The 15120-nt window shown below is 38.1% G+C and overlaps 1 protein-coding gene across 5 annotated transcripts in view; it reads right to left on the bottom strand.

Annotated features, from left to right (window-relative positions):
* The window catches only part of CRACDL (CRACD like), a 52860-nt gene that overhangs the window by 23065 nt on the left and 14675 nt on the right, over positions 1 to 15120 (bottom strand). For 2 of the 5 annotated variants that reach the window (XM_089511455.1, XM_089511456.1), the window contains exons 4-8: positions 13587 to 13722; positions 13039 to 13200; positions 11974 to 12042; positions 8359 to 8562; positions 4879 to 6481 (exon numbers count right to left, since the gene is read on the bottom strand). In XM_089511455.1, the coding sequence (XP_089367581.1) occupies positions 4879 to 6481; positions 8359 to 8562; positions 11974 to 12042; positions 13039 to 13200; positions 13587 to 13722 (2174 nt within the window). Of the gene's footprint in view, positions 1 to 613; positions 758 to 4878; positions 6482 to 8358; positions 8563 to 11973; positions 12043 to 13038; positions 13201 to 13586; positions 13723 to 15120 lie in introns of those variants that run through there. The other 3 variants (XM_089511459.1, XM_089511458.1, XM_089511460.1) reach the window with 3 other exon arrangements.

Below are 15120 nucleotides of genomic sequence, written 5' to 3'. Positions count from 1 at the left end.
CTATTGCTAAATGTAAGATTAGGATACCCACAATATTAGAATTATAACAGTGATCAAACATATTGCTATAGATTGTTTTGAGTAATTATTAGTCAATTAGTGAATCACTTCATACTTTTGAACCAAGCATGAGGCAAAACAAAGAGCACACTCATAATTTATTGTTGTATTTCCATAAATAATGTTCTAATTGCACAGTTGGTCTCTCCTAAAGCGCTAGCCAAAATTATATAAATTTGAACAAGTTCCATTTGATAGTGTATATATTTTAATGGGATTTTTAAAAAAATGCTTAAGAACGGAGACAGCAAATTTTTGCAATGCTCCTGAAATTACTGTTACACTCTTACACAAACATATTTAGTAGTGAGCCCCACTGAACACAAGTGGCTCTTTATTTTGAATACATACATGTAGGATCAAGCCATAAGTGAAAAAGAAGAGACCATAATAGAGTGAAAGTGCTACACAAAAAGGTTGGAACAAAGTGTTTCAAACTATATCACCTGACTTTATCTGCTAAGATCAGTTCTTTTTAAATGTTGAATTTATACATGTAAGATTATTAGAGCAGAAAATTAACTGCACTTTCAAGTTGGATTTCCATCTCTGTGACTTGAAAAAATGAAGCCTTAAAAAAGGAAAGCAGAGACTTTGCTGTGTTTTCAGATGTCTTTCTTTTCTTTCTTTCTTTGCATCTTTTACTGAATCAATACAATTATTCTACTGAAAGAGTAAGAACAGCCTTTGAGGAAACCTGTGGATGAGGAAATGTCTCTTTAGGTTAAATCTGGACTTGGCAGTTTTCCAAAAAGAGTACCCTGTTTATTAAATACTTCTCATCCTTTATCAAACCCATTAGTTAGTTTGTTAAATATAAATTTTTCAAATTTGTTTACTGAGCTGGCAGATATTACTGTTTGGTCTATTACTCTCAGAATCTCATCCCAGCCAGAATGGGGAACAGTTGGGGTATTCTGAGAATTATATCCAAAAAAGGAAATGTTGCAATCTGTTTTCACATAATGCCTTATAAGCATTTCATCAGGATCTGGGGAATTTTTACAGAACTGTATATATACAGACCATACACAGCAATAAGCAATTGAACAGAAACTACATTTTGTTATCACTGGGATATACTATAAATAAAGATTTCAAGAGCAAACACAGCTACCTTACCTGTATTTACATCTTTCTCCCCTCTCTCAGATTTCAGCGTAAATTCTATCTATGCACATGGCAAGATGGGGGCGTTATGTACTGAGATCAACTTAGACATTTTTCTTTGTTTTAAGAATGCATCCAGATGTACACAATTTGAGTGGTAAACCCTCTGGGAAACTGCATTAAATCAATTTTTTGCAGACATACTAACTTCGTTTAAGTAAGCTGTTTTTGGAAGCAGGCTGGCTTTTCCATTTTTAAAATGGTGCCAAATGACCTTTCAAATTGGAATAATTTGCAAGGTGGTTGAAGAAAAAAAATGTTAAGACAGCCCCGTGAAACAGGGAAATGAAGGGGCAAAGAAAAAAAAACCATAAAACATTTTAAATCTGAAGGGAAAGGCAAGGGAAACCAAGTTTATACTGGAAAAGGAGGGAAAAGGAGAGTATACACTAGTGTCTGAGAGAAGTCTGTACACATCTCAAGATTAGTATCAGCTTTAAAGTGTTCTGATTTTTCAGGCCACTATGATGACAGGGTGAGGTACATACCCATAAGCACTTTTAACAGTAGTGTTAACTGAGGGTCAGACTAGAAGATAAACATATGGTGTTTTTTGCAAGAGCTTTCTCAAGTGGTGAAACACGTTGGGTGTCACAAAATGTGACTGTCCTCAGCATAGGGTCTTCTTGCATACAATTTTCCTTTTTTTGTGACTGGTGGGAAGCAGACCAAGACAATATGCCGGCTTGGGGATGGCATGAAGGCGTGGTGTTTAGATGACGCATGCCCCAATGCCACTCCTAAGCCAGTGTTACGCTTCCCCCCCCAACCACATGGAGGGCAGAATTGCAGTGCTCTGGTGGTGCAGCGTTTATACACACAGGAGCACAGAAAAGCTGCCACTGCGGCAGAAAAGCCACCTTTTTTTCTGGTGCAAAGAGAAATAGCATTTTGCAGCCTCTTTTTCCGACTGAAAAAAGCCAGAGTGGGGCCACTGCGTGTGGTTGCTGTGGCACCCATCCAGTTTTTTCAGGGGCGGTGTGACGCTGCCTCTTTGGGGTGGTCTGTTTTGCCCCTTAATTGCAAGTCTGATTTCTGAGGTATACACCTATGAAAAATTCCATTGGTTGTACACAATAGATTAATTACAATAGAATATGCATTCTCTTTCATGTCCAGTTTGGCTCTCAGGCTCTCATGTGACATACCCAAATTCTGCTTAATGCAAATAGCTACAATACTGTGCTATAATGAAAGCAGACTAATGCAAGATTGCCCTTTCCTAGAAACATGAAGGCCAGGACAGATGGAAAAAACGTTTGAGGAAAAATGTTTCCCCATTTTTTTCTAAGCTTCTTTTTCCTAGAAAAAATAGTGAAAAATGGATTATGGGATATTGTTTGTTTACTATGATTAATAAAATATTTAAGACTAGGTGTTCATACTTTCACTTCCTTATTTCTAAATGTTATGTAGCAGATACACGTTTATGTAAGGTATCTCACACCATTGCAATTCCTGGTCTAGTTCCCCCCCCCCCAAGTTCTTTAGAGTGAGTTATTTATGTCTGCTTGAAACTATGCAGAAGAGGAAACAAATTAATTTTCTCTATTTTAGTCCTGGTTTCTTCTGTTTTTATCTTTTGGGTTGTTTTTGTTTGTTTGTTTTGTTTTTGCTGGCTTCTCATAAACTGGTGAAAGCAAGTAGTTCCTTATAGTTTAGCTTTTTCTTACAGATTGGGACATGATAACTATTTGTGACAAAAAATAAAATTTAAAAAATTGTAAGTATTATCTGAAAAGGGCACACTTCTAATATATCAAACATAATATTGTTATTTAAACCAAGTTATACATAATAAATTTTATGTTCTTAAAGTAGCAAAGTGACTTTGAGTCTCTTAATTCTGTATTTCTAATGCTAATATTAGTATTACAAATTTAGTACTAATGTATTTTTCATTTTTCCTTAAAATTTACTTTTTAAAAATAAAATCCCAGGGGGAAAAGTGTTTTTCTCATGACATCAAAGTTTCTGGAAAATGTGTCTCTCCACCACTTCCTATTCTGTATTTTACTTTAGAAATCAACATAGTCTGCTGTGTTGGATGGCACAACGTTAACACTGAGAGACGTTGAGATCAAGTAGAACTGACTAGATTTTGGCAGACATGGGTAACTATTTTTATCATATTATACAGGAGTTCCCCCATGAAAATAAGTTTCTTCATATGTAACTTAATTTTGAAAAATTGTTATCTTTCTTCCTTTTTCAACCAATGATTTATAAAAGTTAAAGTAAACCTACATTGTTTCCAAGTTAATTGTGAAGCATTTTTGTGTGGGAGAGGCCATGGCTGGAGAAAGCTTTAAGTAGGAAACAACAACAACATAGGAAGCCTAAACAACAAATTTAGCCCAACATGCCACCAGTTTTCATGAAGCAGTTGCACAAATCTGACAGCTTCAATTCCTGGCTTTAAAAGGCCTGGCAATACCTGACAAAATGGTTCTACAAATCCTTCAGCTCGCATTACTCAAGGTCAAGTTACAGTACAAAGAAAATAAAAGCTTGGAGGTGGTGGGAGGTAAGGTTCAGGGGTTCATCATTTTCCGCTGTTGTTAATTTCTGTAGTCTCCACACTTCCCAGTGGAAATGAACTTGAGTGGCTTCATGAAAAGATGTGTGTGTGTGTGTGAATGTACCTTTAAGGAACCGTACATACATCCCCTAAGGGGCAGCAGGATGCTGCCCCTTTCCTAGCTGGATTGGGGCCGTGGCAACCTGATCCGGCCTTGGAAGGGCACCATAGCCGCGTTACCGCAGCTATATGGCACTCCTTCAGCACTGCGTTGTACGGACGCAGCATCGGAGGAGCGCCATAATGCCGCGTGCCATGTGGAGCCCTGACTCCGCCCCCGTGCCAGCCTTAACGGCCGGTGTGTACAGGGCCTAAATTGCCTCTTGTGGCTAATGACAACCCCATGAATTTCATAGGGTTTTCTTAAGAAAGGAATCATCAGAGGTGGTTTTGCAAGTTCTTCCTCTGAAATATAGCCTACAGCACCTGGTGTTCATCTAAGTACTAGAAGTCTCCATCTAAGTACTAGAAAGGACTGACTCTGCATAGCTTCCCAGACAAAACAGTATCTGGTGCATATTTAGGCCACTTTGAAAACCAAAAACATATCTAGTTTTTAAAAACCCTCCAGAAACAGCCATATTTATTTTATTTCATTTATTTCAAGGAACCATTACCCACCTTTCTTCTACAAGGCAAATCCCTCTATATGTTAATCCAGTTTATCCATATATTTGGTCCCTTTATATGTTTATCTAGTCTGGTAGTGTCTAGTCTGACTTGCCATGGGTATCTATAGCCTCAGGCCTTTCCTATCACATAAAGGGACCTGGGGGTGTTATGTGCCCTTTTCCACCGAACTGTAGCACTTCCCATAAGTCAAGTGTAGCTGTCTATACTTTTTAAATATTAACAATATGATATAAAAGCTACAGAACTCTACAAACTTCAGATGCAAGAAAGACTACAAAAATGTATCCTTTATCATCCACAGCAATATTAGATACAACTGACAGCAATACAAGCTGTAAAATGTCTTTGTAGTGACACACACACACACACACACACACACACACACACCAGTTCAAATATATTTAGACACATAATGATTTTAAGAGCCACCTTACCAGGCACTTCAGGAGGACTCTGATTCTTTTCCAAATCTTTGTCTTCATTTTTCAATTCAGGATACTTGGTCACCTTTTCCTGCTTTTCATTAATTGTATTTGTGCCACCAATGATGAAATGCTGCAAAACAGGCTTCCTTCGCAATGGAGGCTTTGTTGCACCCTGTTCAGGTTTCATTTTAAGGCCGTCATTTAAAAAACTGTTGATATTTACATCTGTTGTTTTCCTGACCTCTGCTTTCTCACTTTTTAGTGAAGAGACAGGCAATACCTCTTTTTCTAAACTAAACTCAGCACTGTGTCTTTTAGTCTCCTTTGATTCCTGTGATAAGTCATCTCTGTGTTTGAGTGATAAAGATGTGGATCTAAGTTTGACATGAAAGGGATTTTTGTCTTCGCAACTTGACTGGTTAACACTCGATTGAGATGGAAGGCCTACAGAAGACTTACTCAAGACTGGTTTTGAACCCATAGACGGGGACTGTGAGGCAACCGCCACTCTGTCGGTCACTGCATCAACCATTTCCAGTTCTGACTCAGATTGGGATGCCAGGATCTTTGTGCATCTTTTTTTCTCTTGTAAACAGCTCACCTCCACAGCCACGTTCTCATTACTTGAGGATTTTTTTGTTCTCATTCGCAAGGCCTGTGTGGCTACAGGAGTTTCACGTTCTAAAGTTTCTTTCATGTTCAAGCTGCTAGTCCTTGGCCTTCCCCGAGCTGATGAGACAGAAAACTTTCTTAAACCATAGAGATCACTGTCTTCTTTCTCCTCTTTCTTGTCCAAAACCAACCCACTAGTTATTGGTGTGTGATGGGTTTCTTTACCAGATTCAAATTGCTCCTGGATTTGTTTCATTGCACTTGGAGTCAAGGAAGAAGGCCTGTCAATCTGTGGTGATACTGTACATGAAGTCTGAGAAATACTCTTGTCTTCATGGTAGGGTAAATATGTGGAATGGAAAGTATTTTTTGGTGAATGATTGATGGAATTAGTAAATGAAGGAGATCTCTTTATGATTTCCTCATTACAGATATTTTCCACAAGTGTTTTTGAATCTCTCAATGCCATTTTTTTTGTTCCATCAAATGAAGGGATCACATCATTTTGGGCTGTGACATTCCTATCCAACAGCATGTCAGTTTTTGACGATATATCATAAATCTGTTTATCTTCTTGCTTTAAAATACTCTGTGACATGCCACTTACATCCCCAGATGACATTTCCAATGGTCCTGACGGCTCTTTTTCTTGGTTTGGAGTAAGATACAGACTAGCTATATCTTCTTTAGAGTGGGAAGGTAATAGCAATGGTACCATCTGTGGCAACTGCTGCATAATTTGGCAGTCTTCTGCATTATTTTCATAAAGAAGTAAGTCTAATTCAGCAGTGCATGGCAGCATGCAAACCTTTCCATCTTGCAGAGTCAGTTTTTGATGAAGGTCTTTTGACATTTCAGGTAGCTGGACATACAGTGTCTCTGATTGAGACTCTGCTAGTTCCTCTCTTTCATCGGTCAGTTCAGCTACCAACTCTTTTTCGTCACTTTCATCTTGCTCAAGAGTGCTGCTCAAGTCATTACGAGAAGTTGACAGGTTCCTCTGCAAGAAAGGAAATATGGTTTTTTAAAAAATCTTTTTTCTGCCTCACAGCATCACTTTCTTTCATATATCCAGTGCTAAAAAAGCAGAATCATGACAGTAAATGTTGCTCTTCAACTCACTCCATAGCACATTCCCTGGCCTGTTGTGAAAACACTACACATTTGTATTTTGTTCTGGTTTGGGGTATTAGGCATTAGACTTTAGCATGCAACAGAGAAAAGTAGAATATCGTTATTTGCAAACTACCCTTCTTTGCTGGCTTGATCACTGTCATATACATGCACACTCTCCTATATATGTAGGACATGCAAAAGGAACATAACAAAATATGAACTGGGTTTTCATAATTTCTATTGATTTGCAGTTTCAGCTTTCACCCCATTCAATCCCATTTTTATAAGCTGTGGCAGCCTTAATTTTTTCACTCCATGTTTTTCATTTTCTTTTTGAATTCGGAAAAAGGGTTTCCTGAAAGCTCCTGAGTGTCTTATTTATATGCATGCTATTTCTGATATATCTTCAGAAAAAAAACCCTTTTGTATAGATAAATATTTAGAATTAACAAAATGTATGAAAGGATTTCACAGCAGTTACTACATTATTAATTTCCCAATAGTTCTTATATTTATTTGTCTATATAATTGCAATCCATTCTGCCAAATGGCAGCTTGGATGGGGGTGCTTTAAAGCAAGGCTTTGCATTCTACTAAGGTACAATTTCTTTTTGGTGTATGGCTGTTATAATTAAAAAGAAATAACCAAACTGAACTAGCTGTAATTCAGTATTAACAGCCAAAGAGGAGAGGCTACATATAAAATATGGATAATGATAGGACGGGATAAACAAAGGTTTAAAAGCAAGGAGTAGGCATACCTACAAAGAGAGAGAAATTAAAGTACTTAGTATTGAAAGGTAATGTAGACCTCACAGCTATACTAAAACTCTAATGAAGCAGAGAAAAACACAATCATCCTATATAATCAGCCTGGACAAGCACTGTAGAGGAAAAGGTGTTGCACTGTATTTCAGAGAAGGCACAAGAATTCTCAAACAGACAGAAATCTTAAGTCTGGAATCTTACACACATTTTCTTGGGAATAAGTCCAATTTAATTCAACAGAAATTATTCTTGTGTAATGGTGCCAAACACAGGAGCTCAATGTGAACCATTTCCAGACAGCCCTGAAATTTTTACCCTTACCTATGTTGAATAGGAAGAAACTGCGCTGCAGCAGGTCCCATAGCAGAAATGCTGTATAGTGTCAGAAAGGCCCTAAAATAGTGGTATGTTTTTTGAGATACAAATAATTTTCTGATGGAGCAGGTAATCTTAGAACTGTTGTATCTAGCCCTGTTCAGGTGTTTCCTTTTATGCAATTGTATGAAGAGAAGACTGGGTCAGACTGTTGCAGCCTGATGAAGAAGCCAGTGGAGCTTTGAAAGCTTGCAACAAATGTGCATTTCGGTTGGCTAATAAAGGTATCACTATTTAGTGGATTTTTGTTTGAATTTGCTGAATGGCCAACACAGCTACCCCTGCATGCTTTAAGTAATCAGTTCAGGTATAACCTCAACTTTATGACCATTTCCCTTCCTATATTATTACTGTGAACACTGTCTATTTTGATTTTTCAGCTTTATGTTGCTTTCTAGGAAAGTGAACTATCCGCAGATGCAGTTCTGATTAAGCATGAGTGACAAAAAAGTAATAAAAATCTACTCTCTTCTTTCTATCTAAACATGATAAATCTAGAATGGAATTAGAACAAAACTGGGAACAAAGAATATCTATTTAAAAGTCCATCTCTTTCTCTGTCTTGTTGTCATTCTCATGCACACCAGGCACGCTTTTTTTCCAGAAAGATTAAATTACCGAAGGAGGTCTTCTTGTTCTACTAGATCTCTGGTTTCTTGGCTTTACTAAAAGTTTGTGCTTAGCAGCTGAATTATCCAAGCAAGAAGAGAATTCAGGTGGAGTATCAAAATCAGCAGGAGGTAAGAAACTGCAGTCAGATGTTCTCAGCGTTATAATTTTAGCATTGGGCTGCTGGGGGATTAGCTGGTTTTCTGATGTAACCTAAGGAAGAAGACCAAAGAAGAAAAAGAAAGTGTCAAAACAAAAGAGTTTAAATTTTAAAACAAAATAAAGCATGGACATTTCTAACAAATGTGAAAACTCTGTTTTATCAGCACTAGAATAATTATTCATTGCCAAGAAATTTCTCTATTTGTCACAGCTGCTTTACACACACTACCTTTTCTTTATGTATGGGCTAATTTCCTATGTTGGAAGAAAACATGTACTTTCCAACTTGCTAATAAAACTATCCTTCTGGTCCCTTGTACACAAATCAGGAAGTGATGTAGTAGCTTCTGATTTGTGTGAACATGGACCAAAATAAACATATTTGCACAAATAAACACAAATTTTAAAACGACAGAATACAGATCCTCCTGTATGGTGAAATATTGCAAGAAAGAAAACTATGTTTACAAAGCAAAATAAGAAACAAAGTTAACACTGTAAACTGTATACATTTAATAAGCTCATGCCTAAACACCCTAAAGGCACCAAATCCTGTCTGATCTTGAAAGCTAAGCGGCATCAGCCCTGGATGGGAGACTGCCAAAGAATATCTGGTGCTATGTGTTATATTTCAGAGAATGAGCTGGCAAACCATCTCTGAGCATTCCTTGCCTAGGAAAACTATATGACGAACTCATGGGGTCATCATAAATCAACAGGCAACTTGAAATTGCATACCCCCACCAAATAATGAAGAATTTGCACACTATGGCCCGGGACAGACAGGCCCTTTGTGGTGTGACAGCAGAGCAACTAGGCTTAGGGACCGCACGGCAACCGCACGGTCCCTAACACTAGCATGTACTAGCGGCACTATAATCGTGGCATGCCCTATACACAGGCGCATACATGGGCGCTCCCATTGTGATGTAATGGATGCATAGAATCCGCACATCACGCAATGCCAGTTACATCATGAGTGAGCCATTGGCGTACTCACAACGCAACAATGCCGGTGGGAAAAGAACCCATTTTTCTGGGTTCTTTTTACTCTGGAGCAACAGCGCATGATTTGGGGGCTGCACCGTCCCTCTGGAGTAAAAACAGGCACCGGCAGGCCGCCATTTTTCAGCGGTCTGTACTGCACCTTAGATTCTAAAATATTGAAAGCCAGGTGCTCTTGTGTTGAGGAAGTGGATTATGTCCATGAAAGCTCATGCTAAAATAAAACCAGTTAGTCTTAAAAGCGGCTGCCATACTTTTTTTTTCTCCCATCCCTTCCTTTTCATTCCTGTTCTGACTCTTACTCACAGAGCTCCAGGGTGAATGCATCTCTGATCTTTTAAAATTTTCAGTATTTCAACTCAATCCCTTGGTATCAAGATAAAAAACAAATAAAACATGATTTTCCTTATCTGGGCCAGTGGTGCAATCAGTGAGATTTATTGAAAATGTTTAAATAGGTAGTAATGACTTTGTTATGCTCAGTGTTTTGTAACTTTAAGAAACTGTTTTGTATTGGTGCAAAGAAGAGGGGGAGAATCAATTACCACTGGGAATGAGATCCTCTCCCCCATCTCTCTTTCTCACAGCATCTTTCTAGGCCGGGGGCAGGTCCACTCCCATATGAGGCATACTGAGACAGATAATGAGGGTTAATGTGGAGCTGGCACTACAAAACTGTGTGTGCACATAAGCTGCTGTCAGGCATGGGGGCTGGAAGGATGGACATTTCCCCCTAAACAATCTGTCGTCGCAGATGTTCAAAAATGCAGCAAGGGGGTGATGATGGGACCCAGGTGGAACACTTTTGTCTCATAAGACACCCTCTCTCTCACCAACCTCAACATGGCTACTGTTGAGAACTTAGATAATAATAAATAATAAGAATAATAAAAATTTTATTTGTATACCGCTTTTCCGTCTGATCAAAGCGGTTCACAGTAGCATACAATATAATACAAAACAGTACAATACTCAAGCAATACAATAAAACATCTATTACATCAGCAATATTACACAGTACAGTAAAAAATCTCCTAACAAATACAAGTCCATTTAAAAACAATCGGTTGTGGTTGGGTATCTGGATCTTAATTAGGGTATTCTATCCCTAAAGAGAATCAGGGGGGTATGCTATTTGAAAAAGATGCGTTTTCAAAGCCTTCTTGAAGGCTTCCAGCGTGGAACATAGCCGGATCTTTTCCGGCTTCAAGGTACACTTCAAGGAAAAATTCAACATGCTGAAAGACAGTTCTTTTAAGTGCCACATGACTCCCTTGGGTTTCTTGGGCTACAAACAGAGGAACTGAGTCTCTTTTTGGCTCTTCATCGAGGAAATGTTGAAGTAGGGAAGGTGAGAAACAGCATTCAGCACAGTGTGTGTGTGTGTGTACGTGAGTGGAATGGCACAGAAAAATGTTTAAAAGATATACACATTTTAACAAGCATGTCATATGCTGTCTGGATATGTTTTCTGTTTTATTATATGAACAACCGAAGAGGCCAATCCTTATTTTGTTTGTGAAATCATAACAGCAACGATAACCAAAGTATCTATAGAGAAGACAATTGAGTGGGCAACACTATTCCTTCAATAGGTGATGCACAAAGCACATTACAAATGATTCATACATCAATTGTATGTACAGTCACATAGTTGTATGTACTGCTGATTGACAAAAGTCACCTATTCACTCCTATTCAAGGCTCAAGTGCAAAGAGGAACATTACTGTCTCAGCAACTCTGTTCATCCTGAGCTGGCCGACTAAAATTCAAACCTAAACCTCTCAGGTGGAAAAACCAACTGTCTTCATTAGAAAAGTACTTTTAGTTTTGATCCCTTATAAGAAAATATAGTAGGCACGTTACCTGACAAAAGTTATTTATTAAAAGTATTTGTTTATCAGGGCTCCAAAGGCAACCCACAACAAACAAAAATATTATTTTGAAAACAAAGTAAGAGAAAAATGTAAAACCAGTTTTATAAAGCCACACAATAATGTCAAACATTAGTCTTGTAACTGGTTTTAAGGACCTAAGGCCATGTGAAACAATGGAGTCTGAAGTTCGATTGGTTTCTTTACCTTGTGTAGTTGGGTCACATAATCTAGAACACAATGATCCAATTCCATAGAATTATAGAGTTTTCAGAGTCAAGAGTCTGAAGCTCCCCTAACTAATGCTACATTGGATGTATCTGTACTGAAAATTAACACCTTACTGGATTATGTTTTTTTCTGAAGACTGAATTTAATAGTGTTTGACATTAAAAAAAAGCATGGTACACTATGGTATAGAAATGAACGTTCTTGTATCTGTACCACAAGTAACTTAAAATTAGTATCTCCTCACCAAGAAATATTTAGTCTTCCATCCCAACCCATCTGAAGACTGCAGCAGACTGTAACTTCTGTGTATTGTTGTCTTGCCATACAATATAGAAACGTGTTTAAAGTTACCTGTTCTTCTTCTTCGCTGCCTGTTCCAGCTAAACTCAAAGAGCTAAGATGCTTGTGAGAGTCAGAAAACTGTGGGATGGAATGAGGAAAAGATTCACTGAGAGATGGAAAAATGAAATGAGATAACACACAAAGGTTACAGCAATACATAACACCAAACAGACTATAGAAAAAGTAGGCTACAAGTAAGAAACTCCATGGTGTTCTATGAATTAGTAGGAATCCTAGAAATATAAAGATAGACAGAGGACTTTTTTCCTCCAAAGAAAGTTGACTACACATCCACTACTAAGAAAGAGGGGATTACCAATAGACTGAGATCAGGCATAACTTCTTTTGTGATCACTTTTGTAATTCTCTTGATACTCTTCTGGTACTGGTGAACTAGTTCAGTGCCCCAAAATTGGAATAAACTAACACCTGAAAAATATGCTACAAAAAAATATCTATCCCCAAATTATCTGAAATGTTTTCTAGATTTTCTCATCCCTACAATCAACATCTACGTACTTCTGTGCATTTTTCAAAATAATTTTAACAATACAGGCAGGCCCCCATGCATTTACTTTCACATTTTAAAATTCATTTTATGTCATTTACATTTTTATCTCTCTGTTCTTCCAAGGGTTCAAGGTGTGGTGGAGTCTCCTTCTTTGGAGATCTTTACACAGAGGCTGGGTGGCCATTTATCGGGGATGCTTTGATTGTATATTCCTGCATGGCAGTGGGCTAGACTGGATGGCCCTTGTGGTCTCTTCCAACTCTATGGTTCTATTCTATGATTCTAGCACCCATTCCACTTCTCCTCTCCACTTCATCCTCAAAACACTGAGGTAAAGGAGAGAGTGGAACTGCCCCAGTATTATCTCAAGCCCTGTCCAAAATTTAACCACTATACCATATTTAATGTTCCAACTCCATTATAAACTTGTGACTTTCATTTGAATGACCACTTACTGTGAGGTGTAGGCAGTTTCAGTGGATAAACATAATAATACAAATTATTGTTTTCACTCTCTGAATTCAAAATTGTATTCTAAAATGCCATATTTTAGCATAGCCTACCTTCGCTGTGCTGGAATTTAAAATTTCATGTAGCAAAGATGTTTCTGGTGGACTTCTGGGTAAACCATCATCTTCTGAATTCATTCCAGCATCATCTATTCTCTTTGAAGGAATTCCAAATGGAGATGGCAGACCAGATTTCCAATTCTGTTGGAGTTTCAACTACAATGAGAAATTTCAGTGATCATACTTAATTATTTTTACATCATGCTCATCCTCACAAAGAGTACAGGATAGCTAAAAACCTTCACAAAACATAGTATATTACAGTGTGCCCCTCCCATTCACAGCGGTTCAGTTCTGGGGCCTCCTGAAAATTGAGGAAAAAGCAGGAACTCAATCCCATATTAGTCTATGGATAGTAATGTGCATATTCCACTAAAAAGTACATTTATCAGCTTAACTCTATGACCTGAGGCTGTTAATTATTTGTTTCAACTAGACAAGAAAAGAAACATGTAGAATTACATTCAGAACCCAAAAATATGATGAAGGAGAAAAAAGAACCACAGAATTGTTTTAGTAGTGTTGTGTACTGTTTTTATTACCTGCAAAGCCCTAATTCGATCAGAAACGTTTTCCTGTGAAAATACTCGGACTGGCCCAGCAGACTCTTGTGAAGCTTCTGGAATGAAAATGCTGTCATGCGACAAGGCTCTGCTTCCCATACTACTTCTGTGCCTCCTAGGAGAATATGGAAAGCTAATGAAAAATGCTCATTTTATGTTGACCCTCCTTGATAAATACTTAAGTAGTAGTGGTACTAGTTTTTGTTCTTCTTGTTCAAATGAATCATATTTCAAATGCTCCATGAGTTAACTGTGCCAAGAATGTGAGGAAATGCTGAAGAAGGGCTACCCAACAATAACAGCATCCTCACAGAGTCAATTGTTGGAACATCTTATTTTTTACTTTTTTAGAAAGCAATAACTTTTGAATTTAAAGTGCACAAAGGCAGTGGACAAATAAAAAGGTATGGTCCAGAATCCTTCATGTCACCACAAAGGTTATGGTGGGAAATAACTCTAGGTTCAAGTCAGCACAGCAGATGTCCCAAAAGCAATGGCCAAACTAACATTTGTAAACCAGGGAGCCCTGGTGGCACAGTGGTTAAATGCCTGTACTGCAGCCATTCACTCAAAACCACAAGGTTGCGAGTTCAAGACCAGCAAAAGGGCCCAAGCTTGACTCAGGCTTGCATCCTTCCGAGGTCGCTAAAATGAGTACCCAGACTCTTGGGGGCAAATTAGCTTACTTGCTGTTCACCGCTATGATCTTTGGAATAGTGGTATATAAATAAAACAAATTATTATTATTATTAAACCAAACAAAGTTTGCAATTGCTCCAACAAAAACAACTCAGCTGACCCAGAGAAAAGTCTTCCCTATACCAGGCTGAATTGCTTTTTCCCACAGTCTATGCCTTAGAAAAGTTACTTTTTGTACTATGTCTCCCAGAATTCCAGCCAGCAGAATCTGCCAACCAAGTCTGGCCCGTATGTCTCAATACCATGACAGCTGATAATTTTATATGCCATTGCTATTACTTCTGTAACTGGAAACTCTTCCCACCCCTTCTAGAAAAGAGAATGTAATTTTGCTCATAAGTATAATAAGAGAATACTTAGAACAGCTCAAGGAGGAACCTACTCTTTAACAGAGATTTTAAAGCAGAACTACATGGACTCATTCACTGCAATTAGCACAGAACAGAAACATGTTCTGGTTAAAAATGGTAATTCCCAATTTTTCCAGTTCCCAAAGGATGTTGAGAGCAGCAGAGTAATTTTTGTCCTGTAGTTCAGGGCTATCAAGAATTTCCCTCCTGCAATACTGGGAAATTGCACAGCTCTTCTATGAAACTTGTCCAGCATGCCGAGCAAACTATTTAACTTTCCAGAAAGTATCCAGCTTTTGGTACAGAAACTGAAAACTCTGTACCTTTCCTTGTAAAATGGACTGTACAACATTCCATCTGGCAAAGGCTGCAGCTTCATCCAGTCCAGTCCTGAGTTTCTTTACCTGCTGCATAAAATTTGAGTTGCGCAACATTCAAACTGGCAAGGGCTGCACTTCAGACAG

This window comes from Sceloporus occidentalis, unplaced genomic scaffold, assembly GCF_023333645.1.
Source record: "Sceloporus occidentalis isolate IW3139 unplaced genomic scaffold, rSceOcc1.0.p SCAF_2, whole genome shotgun sequence".
Lineage (NCBI taxonomy): Eukaryota > Metazoa > Chordata > Lepidosauria > Squamata > Phrynosomatidae > Sceloporus > Sceloporus occidentalis.
This window is presented reverse-complemented; position numbering and strand designations above follow the sequence as displayed.